General features: G+C 36.0%; 2 protein-coding genes across 7 annotated transcripts; one reads left to right on the top strand and one right to left on the bottom strand.

The window, feature by feature from the left end:
- Positions 1–21: 21 nt before the first annotated feature.
- LOC112563578 lies at positions 22–8654 on the bottom strand. Of its 2 annotated transcripts, XM_025237656.1 has the most exons (5): positions 8070–8654; positions 5913–7638; positions 5508–5660; positions 4590–4688; positions 22–2115 (listed from the first exon to the last, which is right to left on the bottom strand). In XM_025237656.1, the coding sequence occupies exons 1-5, from the start codon at positions 8472–8474 to the stop codon at positions 2069–2071; spliced, it is 2430 nt and encodes an 809-aa protein (XP_025093441.1). In that variant the 5' UTR covers positions 8475–8654; the 3' UTR covers positions 22–2068. The 2 variants fall into 2 exon arrangements, with proteins under 2 accessions (XP_025093441.1, XP_025093442.1); XM_025237657.1 differs by having other exon boundaries at positions 22–4688; positions 5508–5539.
- A 135-nt stretch (positions 8655–8789) lies between these two features.
- LOC112563579 (CDK2-associated and cullin domain-containing protein 1-like) lies at positions 8790–24409 on the top strand. Of its 5 annotated transcripts, none has more exons than XM_025237660.1 (10): positions 8790–8984; positions 9572–9746; positions 10635–10761; positions 11479–11587; positions 12066–12161; positions 12655–12757; positions 12973–13062; positions 16886–17027; positions 17449–17532; positions 17907–24409. In XM_025237660.1, exons 2-9 carry the CDS (start codon positions 9644–9646, stop codon positions 17498–17500), a joined length of 822 nt encoding a protein of 273 aa, XP_025093445.1. In that variant the 5' UTR covers positions 8790–8984; positions 9572–9643; the 3' UTR covers positions 17501–17532; positions 17907–24409. The 5 variants fall into 5 exon arrangements, with proteins under 5 accessions (XP_025093445.1, XP_025093446.1, XP_025093448.1 ...); XM_025237661.1 differs by lacking the exon at positions 8790–8984 and adding an exon at positions 9126–9200; XM_025237662.1 differs by lacking the exon at positions 8790–8984 and having other exon boundaries at positions 9357–9746; positions 17891–24409.
- The last annotated feature ends 258 nt before the right edge of the window (positions 24410–24667 follow it).

Raw genomic sequence — 24667 nt, 5'->3', positions numbered from 1 at the left:
TAAGCAGTCTTCTTTTACACACAGAAAAATAAACACTTCTCAATTTAAAAAAAATTTTGTGATAAAAAGAAAATCAAGAAAAGTATATTAATAAAGAAACATGGTCGTTTGTTTTTTTCCACCCGACCATATTTTATGTACACCCATTTCAGCAATATTGCATGAAGAAAAAAGATAAACATTTCTGCTGCAAAAATAAAATATTCCAAAATAAAGCATATCACATTTTCAGGAGTGGGTTGGCAGAAGGCGCTGGGCTTTCTTCCACCCTACACTCCTTTGTAAACCAAGGCACACATGGACAGCTATTACGATACCTTCGTGTAGGAATCATCTCAGAGACGATTTCATTTAAAACTGAGGTGAACAGCTTAGCAGGATGCAACATGGGATCATTGCCAATGTCTTTTACTTCGAAATTAAAACTAGAACTTAGGAGGAGGAGGGTGGAACAGAGGGTCTGATAGGCAGGCCAATCTGCCTTAGTCAGATTCCACCCGCCGACATAAAGATTATCGTCCTGCTTCAGACTAGTTAAAAATTGTAAAATGATAGGAAAGTGATCTCTGCCGCACAGGTCTTCTTGTATAGATCAGTTAAAATCTAATAACAGTGCTGGGCTGACCACTGATAAATTGACTGCTGACACTGTGCTAGTGAGGACGGCAAAAGGTGTTAGAACAGTCGTTCAAAAGGCAGAGATCACTTTCCATAAAAAATGATCCCAACTCTCCTCTGGTGTCAGTTGAGGCCCCGCCCCACAAGGGGTGGTGCCCGTTAGTCCCCCAAAAGAAATACGGGAGCAGGACGTTGGGTCAAAAGACTCTCAAGTTCCTGTCGGGATATCCGAGCAGAAGGAGGCAGATAGACACAGCAAATAGTGATAGTCTTGTCCAGGAGCTTGAAGAGGATTGGAAAGGGGTATCTGGCTAAACAAAAGGTGGGAGCGAATGAGAAGAGCAGTCCCACCTGAAAGGACATCAGTCTGTGAGTCCTGACGTAAAACTCGATAGCCTTTGAAGGAAAACGAGGTGGAAGGTAGGAGACTTCCTGCAGTTCTATAATATCAAGAGAGAAACGAGATGCTAGGCATCAAAGTTCTTCAAAGTAGGCTCGGATCCCTCGAAAGTTCCATTGAAGGATTGTAGACAGGGGTATGCGACTGAGAGGTACCACTTAGTGCATTTCTAGCAGGGCCGCACCAGGGATACATAAGGAATATACTCTGGCCTTCCAAGTATGAAGACCAGATTGACCCTGGCTGCAGCCTTCTAGCAAAACTAAGGCAATACATGACCAGCCGCTTGGTTGGTGTGGGCCACACCAACCTCCCGTCTAGGAGAAGTCCAGGCTTAAGAGGTGTGTTGGTATGATGGGCTGCAGCCCATCAGGGACCTCAACCTCCAGGATCCCATCCTCCACTGACACGGGTCGCCCTGCACGGCAAACGCAGAGAAAAAATGACATCCAAAGAAAGGCATGGTAGGAAAACAGAAGAAAGACCTGTGTAGACAGAAGAAAGGAAGGATAAAACTGAAGTAAAAGAGGGCGATGTTTGATTAGAAAAAGAATATAGATGAAAGGGCCAGATAAGGAAGAAAAAGGAAATGCATAAGAAAAAGGGGTGGGCCGGCTTAGCCCCCCAGCCAGAGAAAGACTGGGTGTTCACCCCCGACACGAGAAGCCGGGGCCATGGGGGCTGTTTTTTTGCGAATATGGAGGGGCAACTAGCATAGTACCATTGTGTAGAGCAAACGGTTCTTATTTTTTAAATTAAGGTGACTACAAGGAATGCAAAAGCTTGAAGGATCAGAAGAGGAATGAAATGATCTGTGTGATACTAATGCTAAACCAAAGATGGACAGAGTTGAAACTGATAAGCATAACAGCCCATTTATTTTTTTAACCTTGAGATACTATTTAAGCATTCTTGATTACAAAAGTAATCCGTAACACAAACGCATGTATCTTCCAGAAATACTTTCATGCGTTTTTTTGTGTCTATCAGTAAGCATGTGATTCTTCCAAGGACGTGTATAGGTGGATTGCTGTCTGCCAAGACCAACGCTCAGCCTCTTGCGAAGTGATCTCGGCGAGCCCGTATACAGAATTCACCTTACAAAATGGCAACACATTTAACATTGTGAGATCAGACAGCATTATTTATCCACAGAGATCTGAAATCAGCATACAGTGCATGCAACTACATGTATATTACAAATGTGTTTGTAAACATAACATGCAGGAGGTGGGAATTCTCTCCCTATAATGTACAATAAAATATTGCTGTTACACTATATGACTCATTCAACAATAAACCAAAATTACAAATAGTAATAACTAGTATCAGCCAGCCTTATGGATAAATCTAAAACTAAATGCTATCAACCAGAAGATGTATATAAAAGAGTCTATACTTGGACTAAAGTAACTTCCATCATTTCTGGTGCCAGTTTTTGCTAACATCAGTACAATATGATGTTACAAAGAATATATGTACAGTCAACATATACAGTGAAGAAAACAATTCTGGTGCACAACTGTTTCGTGCAAAACTATTTAAACTTTAAAATTCCCACAGTTTTCTAATTTTTATTTTCAGTCTACAAGCATTTAGCCAAATTTATTCCCTGATATTTTAAAGTTTCTTTCTTGCTTTTCTGGGGACTGGAAATCATCTTCCATGATTTCCATAGTTTTATTAGACTATACGCAGGCACATTGATCTATATTAGTGCAAATACTTTTAAACAAAGACATAATAATCTGTATTTCTAACTCTTCAATATAAAAAAGCATCATTACACTTGGAAAAAAATGAGTACTATTATTCACTGCCACTTGACATAAATAGCAGCACAAATCCTGACCATATTTCAACACACACATACATATGTTGCTAATACATTTAAAACAGTCACAATGATCTATTGTGATAACAGCTTTAAAAAAAAAGTATTACACTTAATCAAATAAGTAGTATTATTACTTGACACTAATGAGTCATCAAAATCAGCCACTGATCAAATGCATAAACAGCCCACTTTTTAATGAGTATGTATGGGCATGCATCATTTAAAAATGCAGATCACATTCTTCCCTTTTTTAAAAAACTAGCAGCAAAATAAAACGATATTCCAAAATAAAGCATATGAGAAGCACTCAAGTTTCATATTTCACTCATAAAACATCGTGTGTAAAATGCATCTGAGAGGCTCAACCCGTAATGCCAAGACAGCTTCACTGGGTGATCCTTTCTTTTCTGAACATGGTTCAGGCAGTCAATGGTTCATTCTTTAGCTGTTTCCACATGTGTAAAAAATGTACTAGCGAAACCTAGAAGAGTCAGAAGTGTCAAGAAGAAAAGTGTCAATGTTGTATGTCCTCTACTAACAAGAGCATAGGGTTTTTCATGTGATTGTTCAGGACTTACATTATTGTGTTTTTACTACTACTTCATGTATTTCATACTATCATTATCTGTATGTTATACGTTTGATATTTATGCTGCTTTAGAATGTTATATCCTAACATGCATTTTTGTTACATATTAAGAAATAGTGCTGTCATCTTTTTTGCACTACAACGAGGAAACACTGCCCACTGCTGTTTAACCTACTTTCTTTGACATAAACTTAGCCAGTCAGCACTAAGGATAGCATACAACAGATTCTCATAGAACACTGTACAAACCATTTCCCACCTTGAATCTATTTCGTGACCGACACTTGAACCAAGGTCTGGAAGAAATGTCACAGATCTTCCTGAAGCCAGTTTAGAGAAGGAAGGGTCACCCAATTAGGACATGGCTTTACACATAAAAACAGTCTGAAGCATATCAGAGCTTCTTGTTACAGAACTTTACAAGACACCTTGATAAAAGATTACCACAGCAAGCAGCATCACAACAAACAATTTTGGAATTTACAAGCGAAATTCCAGCCTCATATCACAGGGTCTTCTTTTAAAAAATATGAACCAGAAAGAACTGTCTTCAAAAAGTAAATATCAAAGTTGCCCACTTCTCTATAAGATTTACATGAATGTATAGAAACCAAATCATTTTTAATATCTAAGGCTTGTTGCATGAGCATTTATTTCTTCTTTTCATACATATAAAAAATATTGCATGACAACCGATGAAAATTTACAATTTACAAGGTCTGGAGTTTAAAAGAAGATATAAATGCTCAATGAGAGGTTTCATAGCCATGTGACTAGGACACAATTTAACAAAGGTTTCAGATTAAAAAGCAAAAGGTTGCAGTTTCAACCTTTAAAATGACCAGTAAGTGGAAATCGACTTAAAAGGGAATGATCTTCCAGAAAAGATTAGAGACTGCAGAAAAAGATCAATGGGTTCGGTCTTCTACATGCAGTAATCTAAGCATCGCAAATCTCTCACATTTATCACAACCCTAATGTTGACAAAAAATGCTTATGCAGCTCAAGATAAGAAGGCACACCTGCACACCTGATTGCACAAAAAAATACCCTGAATCTAAATGCTGGAAAAGGTGCTCTAAAGAAGAAAGACATCAGGCTACTAACAAAACTTGGTAAACATAAAATTTGTCAAGAGTTATTACATTTTGGTGTTTGGGAATTTTCCCACTGGACAGCTGCTACCAAAAGTGGTGCCATTTTGTTCACAAGTTTCTTGCAGCGAGGATGGTTCCATGTCAGACCTAAAACATGAATATGGACAAGGTATTAACAAATGATAATGCTGTTATGTTTTAATGTATGAAAGATAAGTGCATGTCAGGACCAGTATTAGTATTTGCCTCTGCAGCAAAATAAGCCAGATTTGAAAGGATTGATTTTAATGAAAGTTTAAAGCCAAAACACGTATCCTTTAAAACTACTTAAGTAAATCTACTGATATTTGTTGCATTTGCTTTATAGTTAAGTGTAATATACAGCAGTTAAGACAACCATTTATATAGGTTTTTCAACCCTGGCAACACTTCTACAAATCTCTTAAATCTGATCAAGTCGCTAGACTGTGTTATCACATGTGATTCAGCTCAGTCTGTTCTGAACTTCTTTTAATGTTCTCAAAGGCTTTATATCCGGAGAGTTTGTGCACTTGACTGTAAAGCAAAAAGTTTGTAACTGGAAAATATCCGCTCTCCACGAAGCAGCTATCCAACAAAAACCAGGAGGAAGTGGGACAGGGTTGGGGTCTGCCTTCAACATGCTGAGCCCTAGAACTGCATACATTCATTGCAAATTCTGGCTACTAGGATTTGGGACTCTATACCTATTATCACCACATGTAATATTTTGTCAGAGCCCTTGGCATCTCTATGCTGAGCAACAGCAATGAGAACATGTTGCAGAATCACCTTATGCTGTACTCTATTTCATATGCAAGCCACCTAGCTTTGTAACATTGGTTTTATTAAATTTCATTTTATTGACAGTTACAGGTGTAGTTTACTACTTATATAATGCATCCATGGATGCACATTTTATCTAGGAATTGAAGGAGGTACGCTCACCAGTCCTCTTCAGCACATCTAGAAAGCATGACCTGGGGCGAAGTCGGAAATGCAGATTATGCTTAGAATCCTTCTCTAACTTTACTTCTAAATATTTAAGGAGTAGCTTTTTCATGCAGTGAATGTCTTCAGTAAGCTCTAGTTCCCTGAAGTCTGCAACCAAGACAGAGTCATAAAAAAACTTACACACAGTTTTCCTGCTGAATTAGAAATGATTATTTACTGTACTGCATTTTAATGCTAAGTGTCAACAGTGCAACAATTCAAGTACAACCAGTAAATAATGAAATGAGTGTGGATGTATGTATGCATGTAGGCACAAGTTATAGTGTCTATTAACTCACAACAGTGCAATACAATTAGCTACAACATAACATCTATCTGTGCACACACAGGTTCACTTACCCACATTGTCTTTTTTTGAATTGGGTGTCACAACCTTCCAAGAATTAGGTGAGATCCTCTTGAGTATGGTACGATTCTGTATCTTTTGATCTGATTCTTTTGATGACAGCTCTTTTGTCACAAGTGTGTTTTTCACTGGTTTCCCAGAAGTGATCTTTGTATGTCTGAGTGCTGTCTTCTTGTAACTGTGTTCCTTTAAAGCATCTTTGTGATCTTGTTTGCTGACATAAACTTTGCTAGATTCTTCATGTATTGTTTCTCTAGACTGAGCTATTTCTTTTTTAGGCATGTGGCTATACTCTGACTGATCTGTGGCTAATGTGTTTCTGTTTTTGCTGGTGGGCTTATGGGACTGATATGTGTCACATGAAGCTTCAGGCAACTTTTTCTGCATCAAGCTTATGAAGCAGTCAGCTGATGACTTTAAGTCTTTTTTATTCAGCTTGCTACTGTTTGTAGACTGAAAGGATCCAGACAGATTCTTTCTAAATAAGCCTATCTCTGCTAGCATTTCCTCTTTTAAATCTCCACTTGCCACTCGGTCATCTTGTATGCTCTTGTCCTCTGTTGATCTTGCTTGCAATGATACATAACTGCTGCTGAGCTCTGACGATGTCAGACGAGCAGCTTTCTTTTTTCTGCCTTTTTCATGCTTCGAATCAGTTAAGGCATCAGCAGCTCGCCTCTTCTTGTGACCATAATTCACATCAACTACAGATACAGAATGATCAACATGAACAGCATTTCCTTTACTATCAGCTGATGATGTTATGTCTTTTTCATTCCGCTTGCTACTGTTTGTAGATTGAGAGGATCTAGACAGATTCTGTCTAAATAAGCCTATCTCTGCTAACATTTTCCCTTTTAAATCTCCACTTGCCACTAGGTCATCTAAGTTCTTGTCCTCTGTTGATCTTGCTTGCACTGACACAGAACTGTTGCTGAGCTCTGATGATGATGTCAGATGTGCAGTTTTCTTTTTTCTGCCTTGTGCAGGCTTCGAATCAGTTAAGGCATCAGCAGCTTGCCTCTTCTCAGAACGATCACCATGGACAGCATTTCCTTCATTATCAGCTTGTGTACTGATGTTATTTCTTGTCAGAGGTACTACTGATGTTACATCTTGCTCTTCACTGTGTTGTGGTATGTTAGGTTCGTTAGGTAGCTCTTGGCAGAGACCATCATTTCTGATGTTAAATGCTTCATAACTATTAAAAGAAGCTAATAAATCATCAAACTCCAAGCTAAAATCTGCAAATTCATAACATGGAATTTTTGGAAGCATAGCACTTTTAAAGAGAAATCCCTTGCTAAAATTAGATTGTTTAACTGTATTACTTCTGGACAGCGTTCGCTTTTTGGGGTCATCCTCACAAGCTGGGAGAATAATGCGGTTGTCATCAACAGTCTCATCATTTTTAGTTGGTGTCTTTTCAGAGTGTGACACACAGTTCTTATTCTCTATCATGGTGCCAGTTTCTGTCAACACACTGAGCAAATTTTGCTCTGATTTTTGGCCTGATATGCTGTTACAGTTTTCTGTGTCAACCAGTAATGCAGTCAAGTTTTTTAGATCATAATCACCACACCTTTCCATACTGAATAACTGTTTTAGATCACATTCCATTTCTTCCTTTGAAGGGAAGCTAACTGTGTACTCTCCTTTGCCTATCTTCAGGAAAATGTCTGAAGCTGATGAGGTATTCACACCATGGAATTCCTTAGTCTGTTAAAACAAAAAACAAATTAAAAAGTAGCAATTTCTAAATTTGTTCACCTGTTTTTTTTTCTACATATGTGTTCGAGCTCCAGCAGAAAGTTTAAAAAAAAATCTTTGGCAATTGTGTTTTTCAAGGTAATAATTGCTACAATTTCACAAGACTGTTGGCTAATAGTAGTAAAATGCTTCACTGTAAAGGTTCAGAAGATTACTCTCGGCCCTCAGATCTGATGAGCTTTAGGAAATTTACGTTCCATACAAAAGCTTTTGAAAAAAGTTTGCTGACAGAAAATGAGACATATAATTTTGCTTTAGCCTTAGTGTTCTCTTGATATCTGAGTGAAAAAACTTTAACATTGAACAAAACTTTAAAAATTTTGAGCTGTCACAAAAATTACTCGCTAATGGATATTTTCCTGACTCTCTGATTATCTTACCTGAAGAAGATAGTCGCTGCATCGCTCGTTAAGGGTGGATATGGGAATCCAATGGGTTGTTGTCAACAGACTCTCGTCGGGGATGATAAATAATGAGATAAAACACTGAAGTTCTTCAGGCAATAGCGTAAAATGCAACTTCATATTTGTTGATAATTGCTCAAAATCCATGCCTTTTAAAAGGGGCGATTTGCAATACATCTCATGAAAATTCACACTGATGTTCCCCAAAAGATCGAGAGCTACTAGTCGACAGTCACCACTGATCAAAACACCAACTTGAGCTGTACTTTCGAAAGATTTAGGTGAATATTGGACATCCATTATCTCCATATCACTGCCGCTGTCTTCATTAATAAAAAAACTGGATTCAATATCGATGTTAAAACTGGATTCAACATCCATGTTACTCAGGTCTAGCGTCAATGGATGATGGTCATCTGCACTCAACTGATACGTTTTCAAACATGGCGCCCATAGAGAAAGCACAAAACTTTCGATCCGTTCACGTGAGACGATTTTGTTATTTCAAAAGTTTTCTTAACAAAATCTGCAATCCTGAATGATATTCAGAGAAATAAAATGTCCTCACCTTAGAAAAAAAAAAACCTCAAGAAAATAGACTGTCATAGCACGTCTTCAAATTTGCGCATGCGCCAATTTTCTTTTCCGGTTTGACAAGAAAGCAGTGAAGCCACAGACTTACATAAATCATAGTAGTTTGAGCCTGGAGCTGATCGAATTGAGCTGCTTTCATGAACCGGATGACAGATATGTTTTAGTTGTGCATCATTTGAACTAAGACCTTGGTTTGGATTTTGTCCATGTATGTAAAAAAAGAAAAAAAAAAAAACCTAAACGGAAAACAAGCAGACGACGTTTTGCGCATGCGCAGGACTGACAGATGCTCTACATGTAAGCAGCATGTGACTCTTCTTCCGTTAAGTGATTTGAATCCAACAAAATAGAGCGCGAAACAAGAAACTTCGCCGTGGAGAGCTCTCTGCGATAGGATAGGAAAGTTACGTCCCTTATATGGAGTCTTATCAAAAGAAAAACAATATTTTCATTATTCCGTGAATCTGAGCCGTTTGAGGGTTAACATTTAGGACTACGACATAAAACGGGGAAGTGGGTGTCTGTATTACTGCACATACAAAATAATGGCATAAAAAACACGTTTCCTGTGAATGATATAAAACTATTATAATGTATGAACCACTTTAATCAAAAACTTAACAGTAGTACACATGATGGACACCAAATGAAAATATCTATAAGTTTTGTCGTTAATGTCGATTTTAAGTAGTAAAAGTTAAAAAAAAAAAGTAGTTCACTCTTGTACTAGAATGTTATTGCAAGTTTTCTAGATGTATTAAGTTGGACTGTGACTAATCCTTGCGAAATAAGAGACAGCTGGTGGGGAAATAACTTTCAACGCCAGTAAATGGGCTTAACATTAAGGAGGTTAATTATTTCCCTATTTGCCTAATTCTCACTAGAACCAAGTTGACATCGTCAGGTAACTTCTGTACAGCGAAGAGTTTACCCACCAAGCTAATATAGACGATACCATGGACGAGCCAATGGAATCTATTGATCCTGAAACAACTAATACTTCAAACGAAGCTGGGGAAAATGACCGCAAAATTCCATTGCTTCGTCCTGGGAGTATGGGTAAGACCGTTAAGATAAAAAAAAAAAATTGGCAGACTATATGGTAACCCGTAGAATTGTGTGCTCTAGACTTATGTCTGTACTGAGGTCCACAGTGGAAGCATAAAGTATTTTGTTTAACTTTGTCGAAATACGATTTAATTGCACTAATGTTGTCTACAACTGGGAAGCTTATCACTATCTTCCGAAGTATAAACATTTTCTAGTGTTTATTAAACAAGCAGTCATTTTTTTAATTTGAAAATATGGCTTAGACACTAAAATCGAAAGCAAATGACAAGACTCGTTAGTCGGTGCCACGAAATTTATTTCATTATTACTATAAATTAAACTTTTGTTAGGCTATTATGTAAACGATTTAATCTCGAAATATAATGCTTACAATTGGTTCTTTAACTGGGCTTTTTGCTGACAGTTTTAGGGAAGGATTACATGAGTTGCTGCTTTTTAAGTTATACAAAAATAATATGCATTGTAAATATATCATTTTCTTACACAAAACAGGTCTGGATAAATTGTTTTCCTTAAGCATAGATGCATTATTTTTGTAGTGCAGTGTATATGTTTAACATGTTGAAATTAATTAAAAAATACTAGTATATAAATGGAGTACTCTTAAAGAGTTTACTTCCTCATCTTATAGCAAGGTATACATATAGTATTCAAGCAGACATGTACTGCATTTCAGTGTAATACATACTGCAGAGGAAGTCCAGAAATAACCAGACACCATTGCAAGTGTCATCTATCAGGACACCTCCAAACCATTGAAAATTAACACAAATTTGAGAGTGCCAGGCCATCCATGCCTATTACTTATCTCATATTTCACTTATGTGAGACATTGTTCATTAGAAGGAATATAATTTTTAGAATCTTATCTAACAGTTATGATGACACTAACCTTAGAAGACTATGAGAGCAAGTTTTGGCCTAAGCTTCAAGGAGCAATTGACCAGCTGCTGAACATGCAACCGGGTGCCTACATCCCCATTTCATATGAGCAAATGTACAGGTTAGCCTGAAGTACAATTTCTTCACATTTAGTCATTTTTAAACATTTTAAATTATTATGTGCATTGTAAAAAGTAGTAGAATTCTTGTCTTTTCAATGTTTTTATTGGGCATGCTATGTGGGAAGATATGTAATCATTTTGTATGCAGAACACTGGGAAGATATTTAACCATTTTGTATGCAGAACACCGGAGAGGCAGCACAGACAATTAGAGCCCGTTCTCAAGTTACATTAGGTTATTTGTTGGTAAGCATTATTGAATAGGCATTGAGACACAGAGAAGGGCAAGCCAGTTGTGCATTTGTAAAACACTCAGTGTTGCAAGTACAGTGAGGATCATAGGATCCTGGTTTCAGATGTTGTCTCATAGTTGCAAGCCACATGTATTTTTCTCACCAGTTCATCCCAGGTACTCTGGCATCCTCCCTCTTCACTCCCCTCTCTCACACTAGTGTAGAATAATTAGTAATGGAAACACTTTTTTACAAAATAAAACAGCTAACCATTTGACACTAAAATGCTTGTGTCATATAAGGGACTTTCCTAGACAATTTGGGTTCAAGGTGCAACCAAGAAATAGGAAATGCATTGTTTGCAGATGATTTACATTTACACATAAATAGAGTTTAAAAGCAGAATATCTTGATGTGTTTTTCTATATAATATGTACTTGTAACATGCAGCATCGTGAAAAATTTTTTTTAAATTTCTTTCAGTTGTGTGTATAAATGTGTATGCAAGCAGTTCTCAGAACGTCTGTATTCAGACCTTATCAGCCACATAACAAAGCATGTGCAGTCATTAAGTTGCCAGCTTCAAACCAGTGTAAGTATTGCATCGTATGACATCAAAATACATTGTTTCCTTCCTGTATATGTTATATCTTTCTTTTTGACTATTGTGATTTGTTTGTTTTTTTCTTTTTTGCAAATCTTTTACGCTTTTTTTTTCTTTTCCTGATTTCTCATTCTTGCTTGACTCATGTACTTCATCTTAATCTATTTTTAGTTACTGTTTTTTTTTTGGTTCATCTCTTGTTTTTTTTTTGTGTCTTATATTAAATAAATATCTTGTCCTTTCTGTACAAGTGATATTTTGTCAACATGGCTTTTTCACGCTGAAAAAGAGGATATGTATTAAAATTACCGGAGGAAACGCAGACTAGAAAGGACAAATTTAATTAAGCCTGATTGTAGTTAAAAAAATATTAGATACAAGAATGAATCTTTTGTAGTTGATTGATTGATTAAACAGTTTCATGTGTAGGATTCTTTTGTTAACTTTTTGTATGCTGGACTTTCAGGTTGATGATGCCAAAGAGTTTGTGGAGTGTTTTTCCTACCTAATGCACCAGTACCTCCAGGCCTTATCTGGCATTGTACCCATCTTTAATTACCTGGTGAGGTCTAAAAATTATGTGAGACTGTAGATAGGAGGATCATTTATCTCCTTTCATTATACAGTGGAATCAGCTTATATTTCTAAGATTTATTTTGATTTTTCTGTTGTACCAAGCTAGGGGTTCTTGTTCAATAGACCTGTTAAACATGATTAACAGCATGAAGACAGGAAATATCACATTTTACATGACAGTTAATGGGTGATCACCACTGGTGACACTCCTTCACCAAGCTGTACAAACTGTCTTCTTGGGCCTGGATATTTGCCTTTTCTGCACTGAAATGAGTGCCACTGTTCAACTTGTGACCATCTCACCATATTTGAGTACAACACTGGCCCTGGAATAAGGAATAAATTGTAGTATCATATATATTTCTTCCTAATGTTGATCGGAAACTATGCTATTTGTATTTAGGATGAATGGATTTGCATGCACATGTAAACACAAATGTATTATGTGTTGTGATCTAGAAATATGTTATTTGTTTCAGAATCGATTTTATGTACAAAGCAAGCTGAAGAAAGAACTCAACGAAGAATTACGGAAGCTGTTTAGAGAACATACTGTAGATCATCACATTTCATATTTGTTGTGTGAGTTCTTGCTGCTAGAATCTGGGCATAGTATTGAGTAATAAATATGGGGGGGAGAGGAGTGTAACATAGTAAAAGGGCTAGTCTTTTACTGGTTTTATTATATGAATCTTGCAAATGTGTGCACTCTTTTTGTTTTGGCGAGGAGGAGGGATCTAGTACCTTGATTGAAAAATTGAAGCTGGGGTGATGTTTGTTTTGTTTATTTACTTTAGCATTGATGGAGGCTGCCTGCGACACACCTTTTGCAATTTCACCACCCACAATGGCCAGTCTTATAAAAAATCTGTACTCCTTAAATCCAGGTGAGTGGAAGTGTAGCTGGATGTGATCATATTCCAGGAGAGAGAGAAGAAGTGATAAGTTAAGCTAGTAATAAAGTTCAACTATTGATAATGACGGGGAAAGTGCTTCAGCAGCTTTTAAGTTCTTTTGTTATCGAAACTGGCCTATAGGATATTGGACAAAAAGCATGACTGATCTGCACAGTGGCATTGTGCTTCAGGGGCTCTCTTTATGTGTTTAGTTCTCTGTTATCTTTATGTTTGCTTTTTTTAATACTATGACAGCAAGTGGAAGACAGGCTAACAAGGAAGTGATTGGTCTGATGCCTTCTGTTTAAGGATGTTAATAGGCTGTCAAATCTCTAATGACAGAGTGACATCCCTTTGCCTTAGCTTGAGGGGATGGCCTGTTGCATTTGTTGTTTTTTTTTTCTCTGTGTCAGTCTGCTGTAATTTAGGAGTCCATTATTTGACACACATGTTTAAATGGTCTCCTTGTCATATTTGAACTGTTTACTTATCTGCGGCTTTCGGCTTTCAACTGCGTGTCTTCTCTCACTACCACCATAATGGTTTCTTTGTGTTGTCAGTTAAAGATTTCATCCTCTCTGCTTTGTAATCTTATGGATCCTAGAAAATGAAGAATTATTTGATGACAGACAAAACTGTTTTGAGTATTAATTTGTTACAGATTCTATAAGCTGTAGAATAATCTCTTAAAAATCATGGTATTCGAAAAGATAATACATCGCTGCTTTTAAGCTTATCATATTCATCTTTACTAACTGCTGCTAAACTGCAATTGCTTTTCTGGCTCCATTATGTTTGCATTTCCACACAAGGCTTCTGTTGTGTCAGTGAGTGCAGTCAGTAGTTGTATGTAACTGCATACTACACAATTTGCATATTCTGCAAGAATGTTTAAGCCTTTATGTGGTCAGAACAGGTGGAAGATGACAGCATCATAATCTTTGTTGCTGTTCCATACATTTATACTGTCATCAGTCTTTTATAGAAGTTTACTGTAATGGTGAAACAGGATATGTTCATTTGCTTATGTATGCATCTCCATTGCCAGTGGTGACATAAGATTTTAATCACTGTCAGGGTCAACAAATAGTATGTATGTGTTCATAATCATGTATGTATAAAAGAGAGGTTTAGACTTCTGTATGTGCTTGCTTCTCTGTTGATGTGTCCATGCGTCTAGTATGTTTGTATTAAATTTGTTAGTTTTGATTTGTGGTTGCTCTTTTATCTGTCTTTGTGAAAATTACATTTGTATTTTAGGGTGGGTTTTTTTTTTTTTTTGTAGAGCATGGTAAGCCTAGCCGTGGCTAAGGTTGTGCACTATCAAAACTCACTTATTAAGTCAGTAGCATGCAAATAATTCTAAAAGTATTGTTTGTAATTAAATCCCATAACGATGCATGATACCAACAGAAATTGTATGGAAATGTCAGCTAAACGTTTTTGCTTTTAAATTTTGGCAACTGGTTTATCAGGAAATAATTAAATATTTATATATTTTGGCTGTTTGAAATAGCCTGCTTTTGAGTAGATCCATTGACTATCTACACTCCTTTCTAGTTTTATTGACAGCTTTTTCTTGTTAACACTCTAGTTTGTTAGCATGAGCTGCCTCCTACATTGCTCAAAATTCTCCTCAAGCCTAACGTAGTAAATTATTTCATGGCTTAGAAAATAAAGTATGTTTATACACCATTAGTATGATTGAATATTAATTATAGCATGATGTTTCTGGAGAATTTTTCAGTTTCAGACAAAGGTGTGCATATAGACGAAGAAAGACCGGTAGGAGTAAGCATAAAGGCTAAATGCAAAGTTTGCAGTTTTATGTGGTTAACTTTAATTCCATTGTTTCCCTCATTTGGTCACTAATAAATGTAATTTTACTCATTTTTTTCAATTAAAAAATAGGATTTTTTTAGTATTATCATTTTGTTTATTCCTTGTTACTCCTTGAGGAGAATAGGGCTGCAACAACATCTCGCCGGCGGACCTGGTTTTGGGGAGCCCCCCCTCAGTTGGGCCCATGTGGTTCCGACGTCCTTTGCCTCGCTCACTACTGTTCTTTTTCAAGTCTGCTTTGATCTCCCAACTCTCCTCTCCTCTTCCCCTGAGTGTTCTAGTCGAGAACAGTATTATCATGCTATTTCTTATTGTCCTTTTCTCTGATTTCTGATTGCATTCAAAATGCGCCCCACCAAATATTGCAAACATAACAATGCCTTGGATGAACCTTTCACAAAAGCACTGTTTCAGATATGTTAGAATCAGTTTCTGTTGCAGTTTTTTTTTTTTTTTTGGTCGCTTCCAAAATTGGTGATATTTGTTTTTATGGCAGGTTGCATTGAAAGTAAACTCTTATTTGATGTTTATGTTTTGTCCTCTGTTTTTGACATTCCCCTGTTTGTTTAATAGCAGTACTGATGATATTTGAAATTTATTTCATTTCCATTGCTGTGTTTTTCAGATCAAGATTTTTTGCTATATTTATATCATTGTTTAGGACAGTTGTCACTCTTATTTTATGCTTAAAGTTTGAACAGTTAAATAGATAAATAGAAATAGAATTTTCTGTAGTGGAGTGAACATACTTCAAAACTATATTAATTTTGTGTAATGTAACACTTTAGTCACATCATTTTATTCATGCATAGGTAGTGATCAGTAACCATTGGGCAGTCTTCCGGTCACTCTCTGAAGATAGTAAGCCATTTTGTAAACAAATATTTTTGAAATAAGCAGGGCATAAATTGCAAGGAAGAAAATCGTTCTTTAAAAGTATTTTACACTTTATATAAACAATCTACTACAATTAAAAACAATGTTGACATTTCCAAATTTTGCTGCCTTTTTGCAAATTGCAACTTTCACTAACTGCATGCATCAGTACATCTATGCATGCTCCAGAAATAATTGTCTCCCTTATACTGTAAACCTTGTAAAGTTATCTGTTGTGTATCTTGCACCTTCCTAAATTTTCTTAGAAGTAAGGCCTTTTATGTGAAGCAACAACACATTTTTAAGGTTGAAATAGATCATAATACTTTCATACACATTTTTTTCAGAATACAACGAGACTTTTGGCAGCAAATGAAAACTAATAAATCTTAGATAAAGTTACAGAATACAGAAAGTCCTGTGTATGATACAAAGATCATTTGCAGGAAAGATTAGCTTAAAATGCAGAGCTAACCACTCTGTTTTTCTGCCTCTCTGTAGAAGTGATGAATAGAGCATAGAATCTTTTTACTTGTACAGACACGGGCCATAACGAGAGGAAGTGGTAGGGTTACCATGGATTGTAGGCAAGTGGTCATGCTTGCAGCAGTCTTACTAAGCTTTTCTTGCGATAAACATTGCACTGTTGAATACAGCTGATGCATGCAGATTATTTCTTTTTGATTTTATTTATCATTATGAAATTATTCCTCTATCTTAGATTTTTATTGTCAGAGAAAGTTGCAAAAGCCATTAAGAATTTATTACATAATGAAAGGGGAGAAATTTTGATAGTTGTCTGTGATTTGAATATATCTGAATAAATGGGTTGTGCTTTTACTAAGAAATATCAGGGAAAGGAGGATCATGGAGGACTCCTAATAACAAAGGAAGTTAAGGAAATTTTTTTTTGTATTACAGCTACTGCAGGCTTTAATAAAATAATTCACAATATGTGCCTATTGAAACTCGCATGCATATTTATTAGTTTATGTAGTCTAGAATGGCTTTAAGAAAATCTCATCTAAACTTTTTTGATGGTTGTGTTTCTTACAAGATTTTACAGCAAACTCTATGTGTGTGTGTTTTCGTACAGAGTATGCTATGGTGAATTCATCCCTATTTGCCCGCTTTATCCCAAATGTTTTACCCCCAACAACCTTGGCCAACCTTGAACAATATATTGAAGAAACACGGCAAATGCAGCAACAGATGAACCGACTTCCAGATTTTAACAGGTAGCTTTTTTTTTTTAATGCTTTATGAATAAGTATGCTATCTTTTGTATTGAGAAAATAATTTATGCAGTTATAATATTTTTCCTTAAAAGAATCCTGTTTTACTATTTCCATGTTTGCAATCAGTTGAAAGTTTTTTTTTTGGTCAAGTCCAGTTTAACAACTGTTGCATTGGTGGAAACTGTCAAGTTATATTGCCTTGAGAACTATCTAGCCTCTTGATTTTGTTATGTAATTTTGTAGTTCTAATTAATTTATTTTCATTTTATATCTACTGACCTGATTCCTCAGGCTGGGCGGTCTGCCCCCGCAACCCCCCAGTCCCTCAGCTATCAAAACTAAAGCAAAGCATCTATGGTATTAGGTAGTGTGAGACTAGTGGAATGGTAACAAGAGTCTTACAACATGTTTGCTGTTGCAGTCATGACAACAGTCGAAAAAGAACTTTTGAAGATGACATATCAGTCAACTGACATCTTGTACCTTGTTAGTTTGGTATGCAAAGGTAAGTCTCTGATTTTTATATTGGCTTGTGTTCCTGATTAGGCCACACTACATGTAGCATAAACTTATCTATAGTATGTACCCTGATGGCAGATTTAGCTAGAGCTTCTCCTCCAACTGAGCAGGTTGCATAAAACCAGTACTCAATGTGGAGGGGCAGAGTCCAAATCTATGCACCTTCCAACTGCAGCTTCTACCAGTTGTTTCCCCTGACAACCAGTATAACCTTTCATCAACTAGCACTATGAATGAGTGAAAAATGATGCAGGGGTGGAATTATTATTGTTTCATCTTATGCTTGTATTTGAATGTGTTTTAATATTCTTCAAGAAATCAAGATAGCTTTCATTCTGTTACAGTTATTGTATTTTGCAGAAACTACTATTATGGCTGTGATACTCTGATTTCGAGACACTAGTGTTCATTGACATTGTTCAGACTAAAGTTCAGGAGGTGAAAAACAGAGGATTGCAACTATTCCTCACATCCAAAGTGCAAACCAAGATTTGTGTGTTTTTCCTGGGATAACAGTAGCCATCATCACATCTCACGATCACCTCATCACGTAGCGCGCTTGCTGCTGGTGTGCAGGGGTGTAGGGAGGAGCTTATTCTCTAGAGTTTTCCAGTCAAGACTTCAGCATTTGTGAAGCAGTCAGGGAAGTGTAAGAACTGCCAGTAACACATTTGATACATTGGACACTCTCTCCCACTGCTCTTCCTGTTTATTCCCTTGCATCCAACCCCTTTTTCTTTCTCCTACATTTGCCTTTTCCTTTGTATGTCTCACTTTTTCTATTTCTAGTTATATGATTGTTGTGTTTAAGAAGGGTGTTTTAAGTATGCAAAGTGGGCTTTGCGCTGGGTAAACTTGTGGTCCAATCCTTTGGTAAATGGCAGTTTGGGTAATATTTGAAAATGTGTCACCTAAACTGTTATATGATGAATGTCTTGCTGTCTTCAAGCAGTATTTCATTTGGGAAATTTTTTTTTTTTTTTAATGATAATCTTCTTACCTTAGGTGAAATCGAACTATGTTTAAATTGAAAACCTCACAGGTATGCTGCTGCTTTTGTCATTATTTTAAGTTTTTAACATGATAGACATGGATTTGGTTTTGCTGCACTGAGAGAGAGAGCAAGGAACAGAAAGAGAAATTGGTTACAGATTCAAGGGAGTAGGTTGAAGAAGTGAGTGCATGTACATGTATATAAATGTATATACAATTTTTGGAAAGTATTAACAAAATTTAAGTTAATTTTGTTTTAATTCACAGAAGATTATCTCCCTTACTATCTGCCTGTTCTGTCTTTCCTTCCAAGCTTCTTGCTACTTTCCAACCAAGAGCTAAATAGCAGATTATTATGCACTCATTGAAAATAAAGTAACTTTACTGTGTTGTGACATATCTAGTATTTTGTGATTTACATTTTCTTTTTTAACTCTGGAAGTTTTAAGTTTGGCATTTCACCTTTCTGCCAGTACAGTGTTCTCTTTTAGTCTCTTTTAATATTATTATTTGAGTGCCCAATAAACACTTACGTTCACAAAATAATGATCCAGAATAAATAGAATGCCCATCAAAGATGCAAGTTTTCTTTTGTAAACTTCTTTTATCATTTGGCTGTCAATTTTTATCCTAAATTTGGGTGGGGATGACATTATGTTTTTTTATATTATAGAATATAGATGAATCTCTTTCAACCCAATTGATTCTGTTAGATTTACTGTTAGACAAGTTTTGCATCTAATTTCAATGAGCTAAGTACATTAGCTTCATGTAACATTGAATTAGCATTAGCAATCTGACACCAAACTTAAGTGTAATACGGTTGAATATTGGTATCATTGATTGTAAGTTTTGTGTCACCTTATTAATAAATGAGATCTATGCACACATTTACCTTTTAAGATTTATATGCTAGCGAAATTGTGTTGTTCTGACATGCTAAAAACAATACATCACCATTGCAAGAAGTTAAAAAACAAAGAAATGAATATGTGATATTTGTGATACAGTGTGATGCATCAAGCACACTAAAAATTAGAGACAGAAGAAAGTCAGCATTACATTTAGAAATGAGCAAACAAGCAGTATATATTGTTGCAGCCCTATGCTCTTTGAGGAGTAACAAGGAATAAGCAACAACCAATATTTAAGTAAAGTCTTCATTAACTTAGTTACAAGTAGTAACAGAAGTGTTTGCTTGAGCAGTTGCTAGGATAAATAATATTTACTATTTTCATACAAGTTAGTATAATTGAGTAAAACCTAGTGCAAATAACTTGAGCAGATACTGACCAGTAGAAAGAACATAGTCACTAAAATTTTTATGTTGATATGGAAATGACATGGAAATACTTGTTGCTTCCACAATCAAAAGTGTGGGAAATATGAGCACTCAAGTACATGTGACCTTAACATTAAGATGTTGATTAATATTGGGCTTCCTCTTAGAGTAAATGGCACAAATAAATGGTATGTAGGCCTTCTATGTTATGATTGTCTTTTTAATGTAGCTGTTTAATGGAACACATCTTATTTCTTATGGCCATTCTCCCCCCAATCCTCCTCCCCACACTAACATTGGTTACCAACATGCTTTGTCTCAGGTTTCAGAAAGTTTGAAAGCTTTAAATGGTAAGCTCACAACTCAATCACACACTGTAACATATGGCCATTACTGTGTAAGAGTCTTTTCATCATTTATAAAAATTACAAGATAACCCCAAGATACACTAATATGCTGTTCTTCAGTACAGTTAGTGTTCCCTGCATGTGAAGCAGCAAAAGACTGTTCTGGCAGTGTTCTTAGTGAGGCTTGGAACATATGTGGTAGTGAACATTTGCTCAGTGAGAGGGCTGTGAATATGTGCAGTGAACACGAAAGGAATCTGAATGTATGTGGCAGTGAACATGTTCTCATTGAGGGGGTTCTAAATGTATGTGGCTTGCTAAGGGGACACGAATTGTGTGCACAGTTACATAGTTTTGAGTACTAGTATGTTGACAAATATGTGTACTTTAAAGCAGAACGAAATATGCATTGGTGTAGTAGTAAATGTGCTTTTTGAAGAAACACTAAATCCATGTTCATTGAACTGGTACTGAACAATGGACATTGAGATATCATAGAAAGCACATACATCGATAAGCAGTGAGTATCCATAGATATTGCTGTGGCCCTGAGTGCATGGATATGGCAACATTTTGGATGCAGAAATTTGAATGTTTTTACTCTTTTGTTAACTGATTCACTTGTAGACATATGATTATATGTCATTCACATGCAACCTTTGGGAGTTTTACATGTAAACTTGTGCTGCTTCAGGCATGGAAGTAAATACTAAGTAGCATTTTATGAATGTCATAGTTTTTGTAAATCTGCCTATAATGTACACAATCTTTTTAACAAAGGTATGAGCTTATACATTCTATTTTGAAAACATTGGTGACGTAAGGTGAAGTTTACATGGCTTAGATTAACCCACACCAATAAATGAAACCAAAATGATTTGAAAGGTGTATCAGTTCATTAAATTTTTTAAACGTTTCAATATTGTCAGTTATTTTTGCTAAGATAGCTTGAGCAACTTTTAAGTGATGTGCACATTGTTAGCAGGCAACAAACATGTGAGACTTGCAGTTTGTAAAAGAAGCCAAACCTTGTTTATCATTGCTGAAAATGATAATGCATATTACGTACTTACACAGCTACCCTTGTAGTGACATTACTTGACTTTAAAATAAGCTCTTGTTGGTATTCACCTAAACTGCATCAAAGTGCATTGTCCAAGGTGTGTAGTTTTTTTTTTATATAAATTTTCAATATTTGTTCAAGAAACACAGTGGAGATAAGTTCATGTGCTCACAAGAGGGAATGTGTGTGTTTACAAATGGGGAAAAGGGTAGATTGCTTAGCATGTGAAGATGCTCTTTTTTTGTGAATCATTTTCTTGGTTTAGATTTTTTTCTTTAGTTCTTTTTTTAATAAGATTTGTGTGACAGATTACATCAACGTGACCTAGTACTTCATAAGGAGCTTCTTTCAGAGAGTTTCCATTTCAAAACTGCATTCTTTAGCATTAAAAATAAACACGTAAACTTAAGGATCATATTCTATGTAATACAAATGGTCTTGTAGCAAGAAAGAAGGGTTAGTGATGTTTATGATTTAAACAATTTTTTTGAGTGCTGCTCAGGGTTAAAAGTGCACATAAAATGCTTTGGGTTATGATCAAGGAGGTTGATAGTTTTGGCCTTTAAGTGTAAAAGATAGATAATCAAGTAGCACAGGTGCAATTTTTTCCCCTTTACATAGGGTTTTAACATTAACCTGTACACATGCAGAGCTCTTGCATTAAAAAAAACTGCATGTTATTTGAAGTTTTTTTTTTAATTGACCTCCCCCCATCCCCATGGTGTGGACTTTGTCAACCAGATAATTATTTTTTCTCTGGTGAAGAAGATGCAAGCTAACAAACTAATCCATCAATGTGCTTTTTTTACCCCCTGCATAACAGTGAATCCGAGCTCACTTGCAGCCTTATCTGATATGAGGTTGTTTTCTTATCTATATATCTTTCCTATCTGTTGAGAAGTTGGTCAGATATGCATTATGCTCCATCAGTAAGAGTAGGTTAGTGTTACACATAAAGGTGTCTTGTCTCTGTGGCCTAGTCCATGAAAACTGACAGCATATATCATTAACATAGTGTGAACCAAAGTACTATTAGGAGTTAGATAAGCATGATGGAGAAGAAATATTTTGGTTAAGGTTTTAAACTATTTTATTTGGGTATTTTTTAGTCACATGCAGTCTGTCCAAACTTTTTATGATGATTTGGTTAATGTGTTGTCAGTTGTATAGATGAGGCAAAGTGAGGTAGGAGGGGGCAACTTTTGTTGATAAATATGCCTATTTACTTATGGAAAAGTAAATACTTCTTGTGTCAGAATGTTGTTTGTCCAAAAGGGTTAGTTGGCTTTGTGTTTTTGAAACATGCTGATCACTTTGAACATCATTATGATTATACGATTCAACAGTAAATTATTTAACTGTTTGACTGAGTATGTACAAGAGAAATAGGGTAAAGATGACAAGTTTGTATCAGTCAGCTTCTAAAACTTAAAATGTTACTTTTCCAGCCCACCTCCCTGGACTATATGAAGTGCAAATTATGCAAAACTGCAGAATTCTGGGTTCAGTAATTTTGACTATGCAGTTTGAAATGTTCTGAAGTGCTGTGCAAAGATGCCACAGGACCAAAGCCCGAGTCCCACTACCTCTACCTTTCATGAATGACTGGCCTACAAAATGTGTGGAATATCTACAACTGCATGAACCTGGATCCACCAAAGTGCACATCCCTGACAAATACTTGGTGGCATTTGCCACATTCTTGTTTATTTCACAAAGGCAAGGAGATAAACAGTGGCAGAGGAGCTGTTGCCTTGTTCAATAAGTTTACAGCCTTTGCTGCTTGTATATTGTTACATTTGGCAGTATACTCTGTACCAGCATTGTTCCCATGCTAGAGTTGTAGCCAAGGCTAAAAGTGTATTTATTTAATCTACCAAGAGCTTTGCGAAGTACAGTCTAGTACCCCATAACTGATACATAAAGTAATCTGTCTCCGAAGTTGCAGAAAATATCTTCCTAATGGTATTTAAGTAAATGTATTTATCTGTACAATCGTTTTTTGGGGAGTTGATTTTCGGTTGCTGCCTCTCCAAATTCAGCTCTTGAATATTTGTCTCCCTGGTACAGCTGTACATTTCTGCTGCAAAAGCAAATTGCACCAGTGATACTAGTCATATGCAAACATCAGACATTTGATTCAGCACTGTATGTTTGAATGCTTGTGTTTGTTCTCATAAGAATGTGTGTTAGATTCCCTAGTTATTTTATGGCAACTCAAAGAGCTACTAATCCACTGTTTCCAACTTGCTTCTTTAGAAAGCAAAAATACCAGCTCCACTCAAATCATTCTGGTTTCATGTGGAAGAGTAGCAACTTCACAGATTAGCTTACTGGGACAAGAATAAATAGTGGTCAGGTCTGCCATTACTTTCCATCTCCAAACCCCCCCCCTTCCATACACACAACATAAAACATGGAATGCAGACAATATTGCATGATAATAGTACAACTTTTGCATTTCTTTTTTCCCCACTTTTAAAGCTTTTCCTGGTATTATTGGGAAGGTGGTTTAATATAGAAGCTAAAATTAGACATCTTTCTTTGAGATATTGGAAGTTTGGTGGACGGGTAAAGTACACCATGAAATATATTCCATCATATTGTATCACTTTCATGTAATAGCACTTTTTTTTTTCTTCCCTTGCTTCTAGCACTTTTTCTATTTGTGACTTGAGGCATTATTTGCGGTTACCTGTTTTGTATGTTGTGACACCTTGTAATATATGATAGCAAACTATTTAAATTTGGTCATTTCAGCAAAGAGCTAAATTGATCAAGGATTCAGATTGAATTGAGTTATTTTAGATTACTTTATTTAGATGGATGTAGCAGTAATGAATGATATGCACAGTGACTACATTAGGCATATAGACTGTAACTTAAGCCCATTTGAACTAAGTTTACAGTGACAAAGAATCACACACAGTATGTGCCTTAAAAAAAATTCTTGTAGCTGTAATCTTGCCCCATTTGTGAACACTTGTATCAGAGGCATACAGTTCAGCAGAAGTTGCTTCATAGATTTTTACTGTTTTCCCAAGATACATGTGAGGAGTTGGTTGTTTTTTTTTTAAGTAGTACATTATTCGGAGAAGAGGTTTTCTCCATGTAAGTGTTGGGTGTTTTTCACACACCTATTTCCTAAAGCATTAAAGATTTTAGATCTTCATGTTAACCATCTTCATGATTCTTGATATGTTACAATATACAAAGTCTTTGTTAGCATGCTGTTGTTTAGAAAGTTGGAAACTTTTTTTTTTTAATTAAAATAATGTGTAAGATTTCTGGCTGTGGTTATATCTGTTGAGCACATTCATGTTTCAAGCCATGTGTTCCATTTTGCTTATAATATGAAGATAAGCAGCTGCATGTGTAACTCCACAAATAACAGGCCAAACAGCACACAAGCCGACAAACAGAAAATTGCACTTTA

This window comes from Pomacea canaliculata, linkage group LG5 (assembly GCF_003073045.1).
Source record: "Pomacea canaliculata isolate SZHN2017 linkage group LG5, ASM307304v1, whole genome shotgun sequence".
NCBI classification, from domain to species: Eukaryota; Metazoa; Mollusca; class Gastropoda; order Architaenioglossa; family Ampullariidae; genus Pomacea; species Pomacea canaliculata.
The sequence above is the reverse complement of the archived record's forward strand: the minus strand, read 5'-3'. Positions and strand labels throughout refer to the sequence as shown.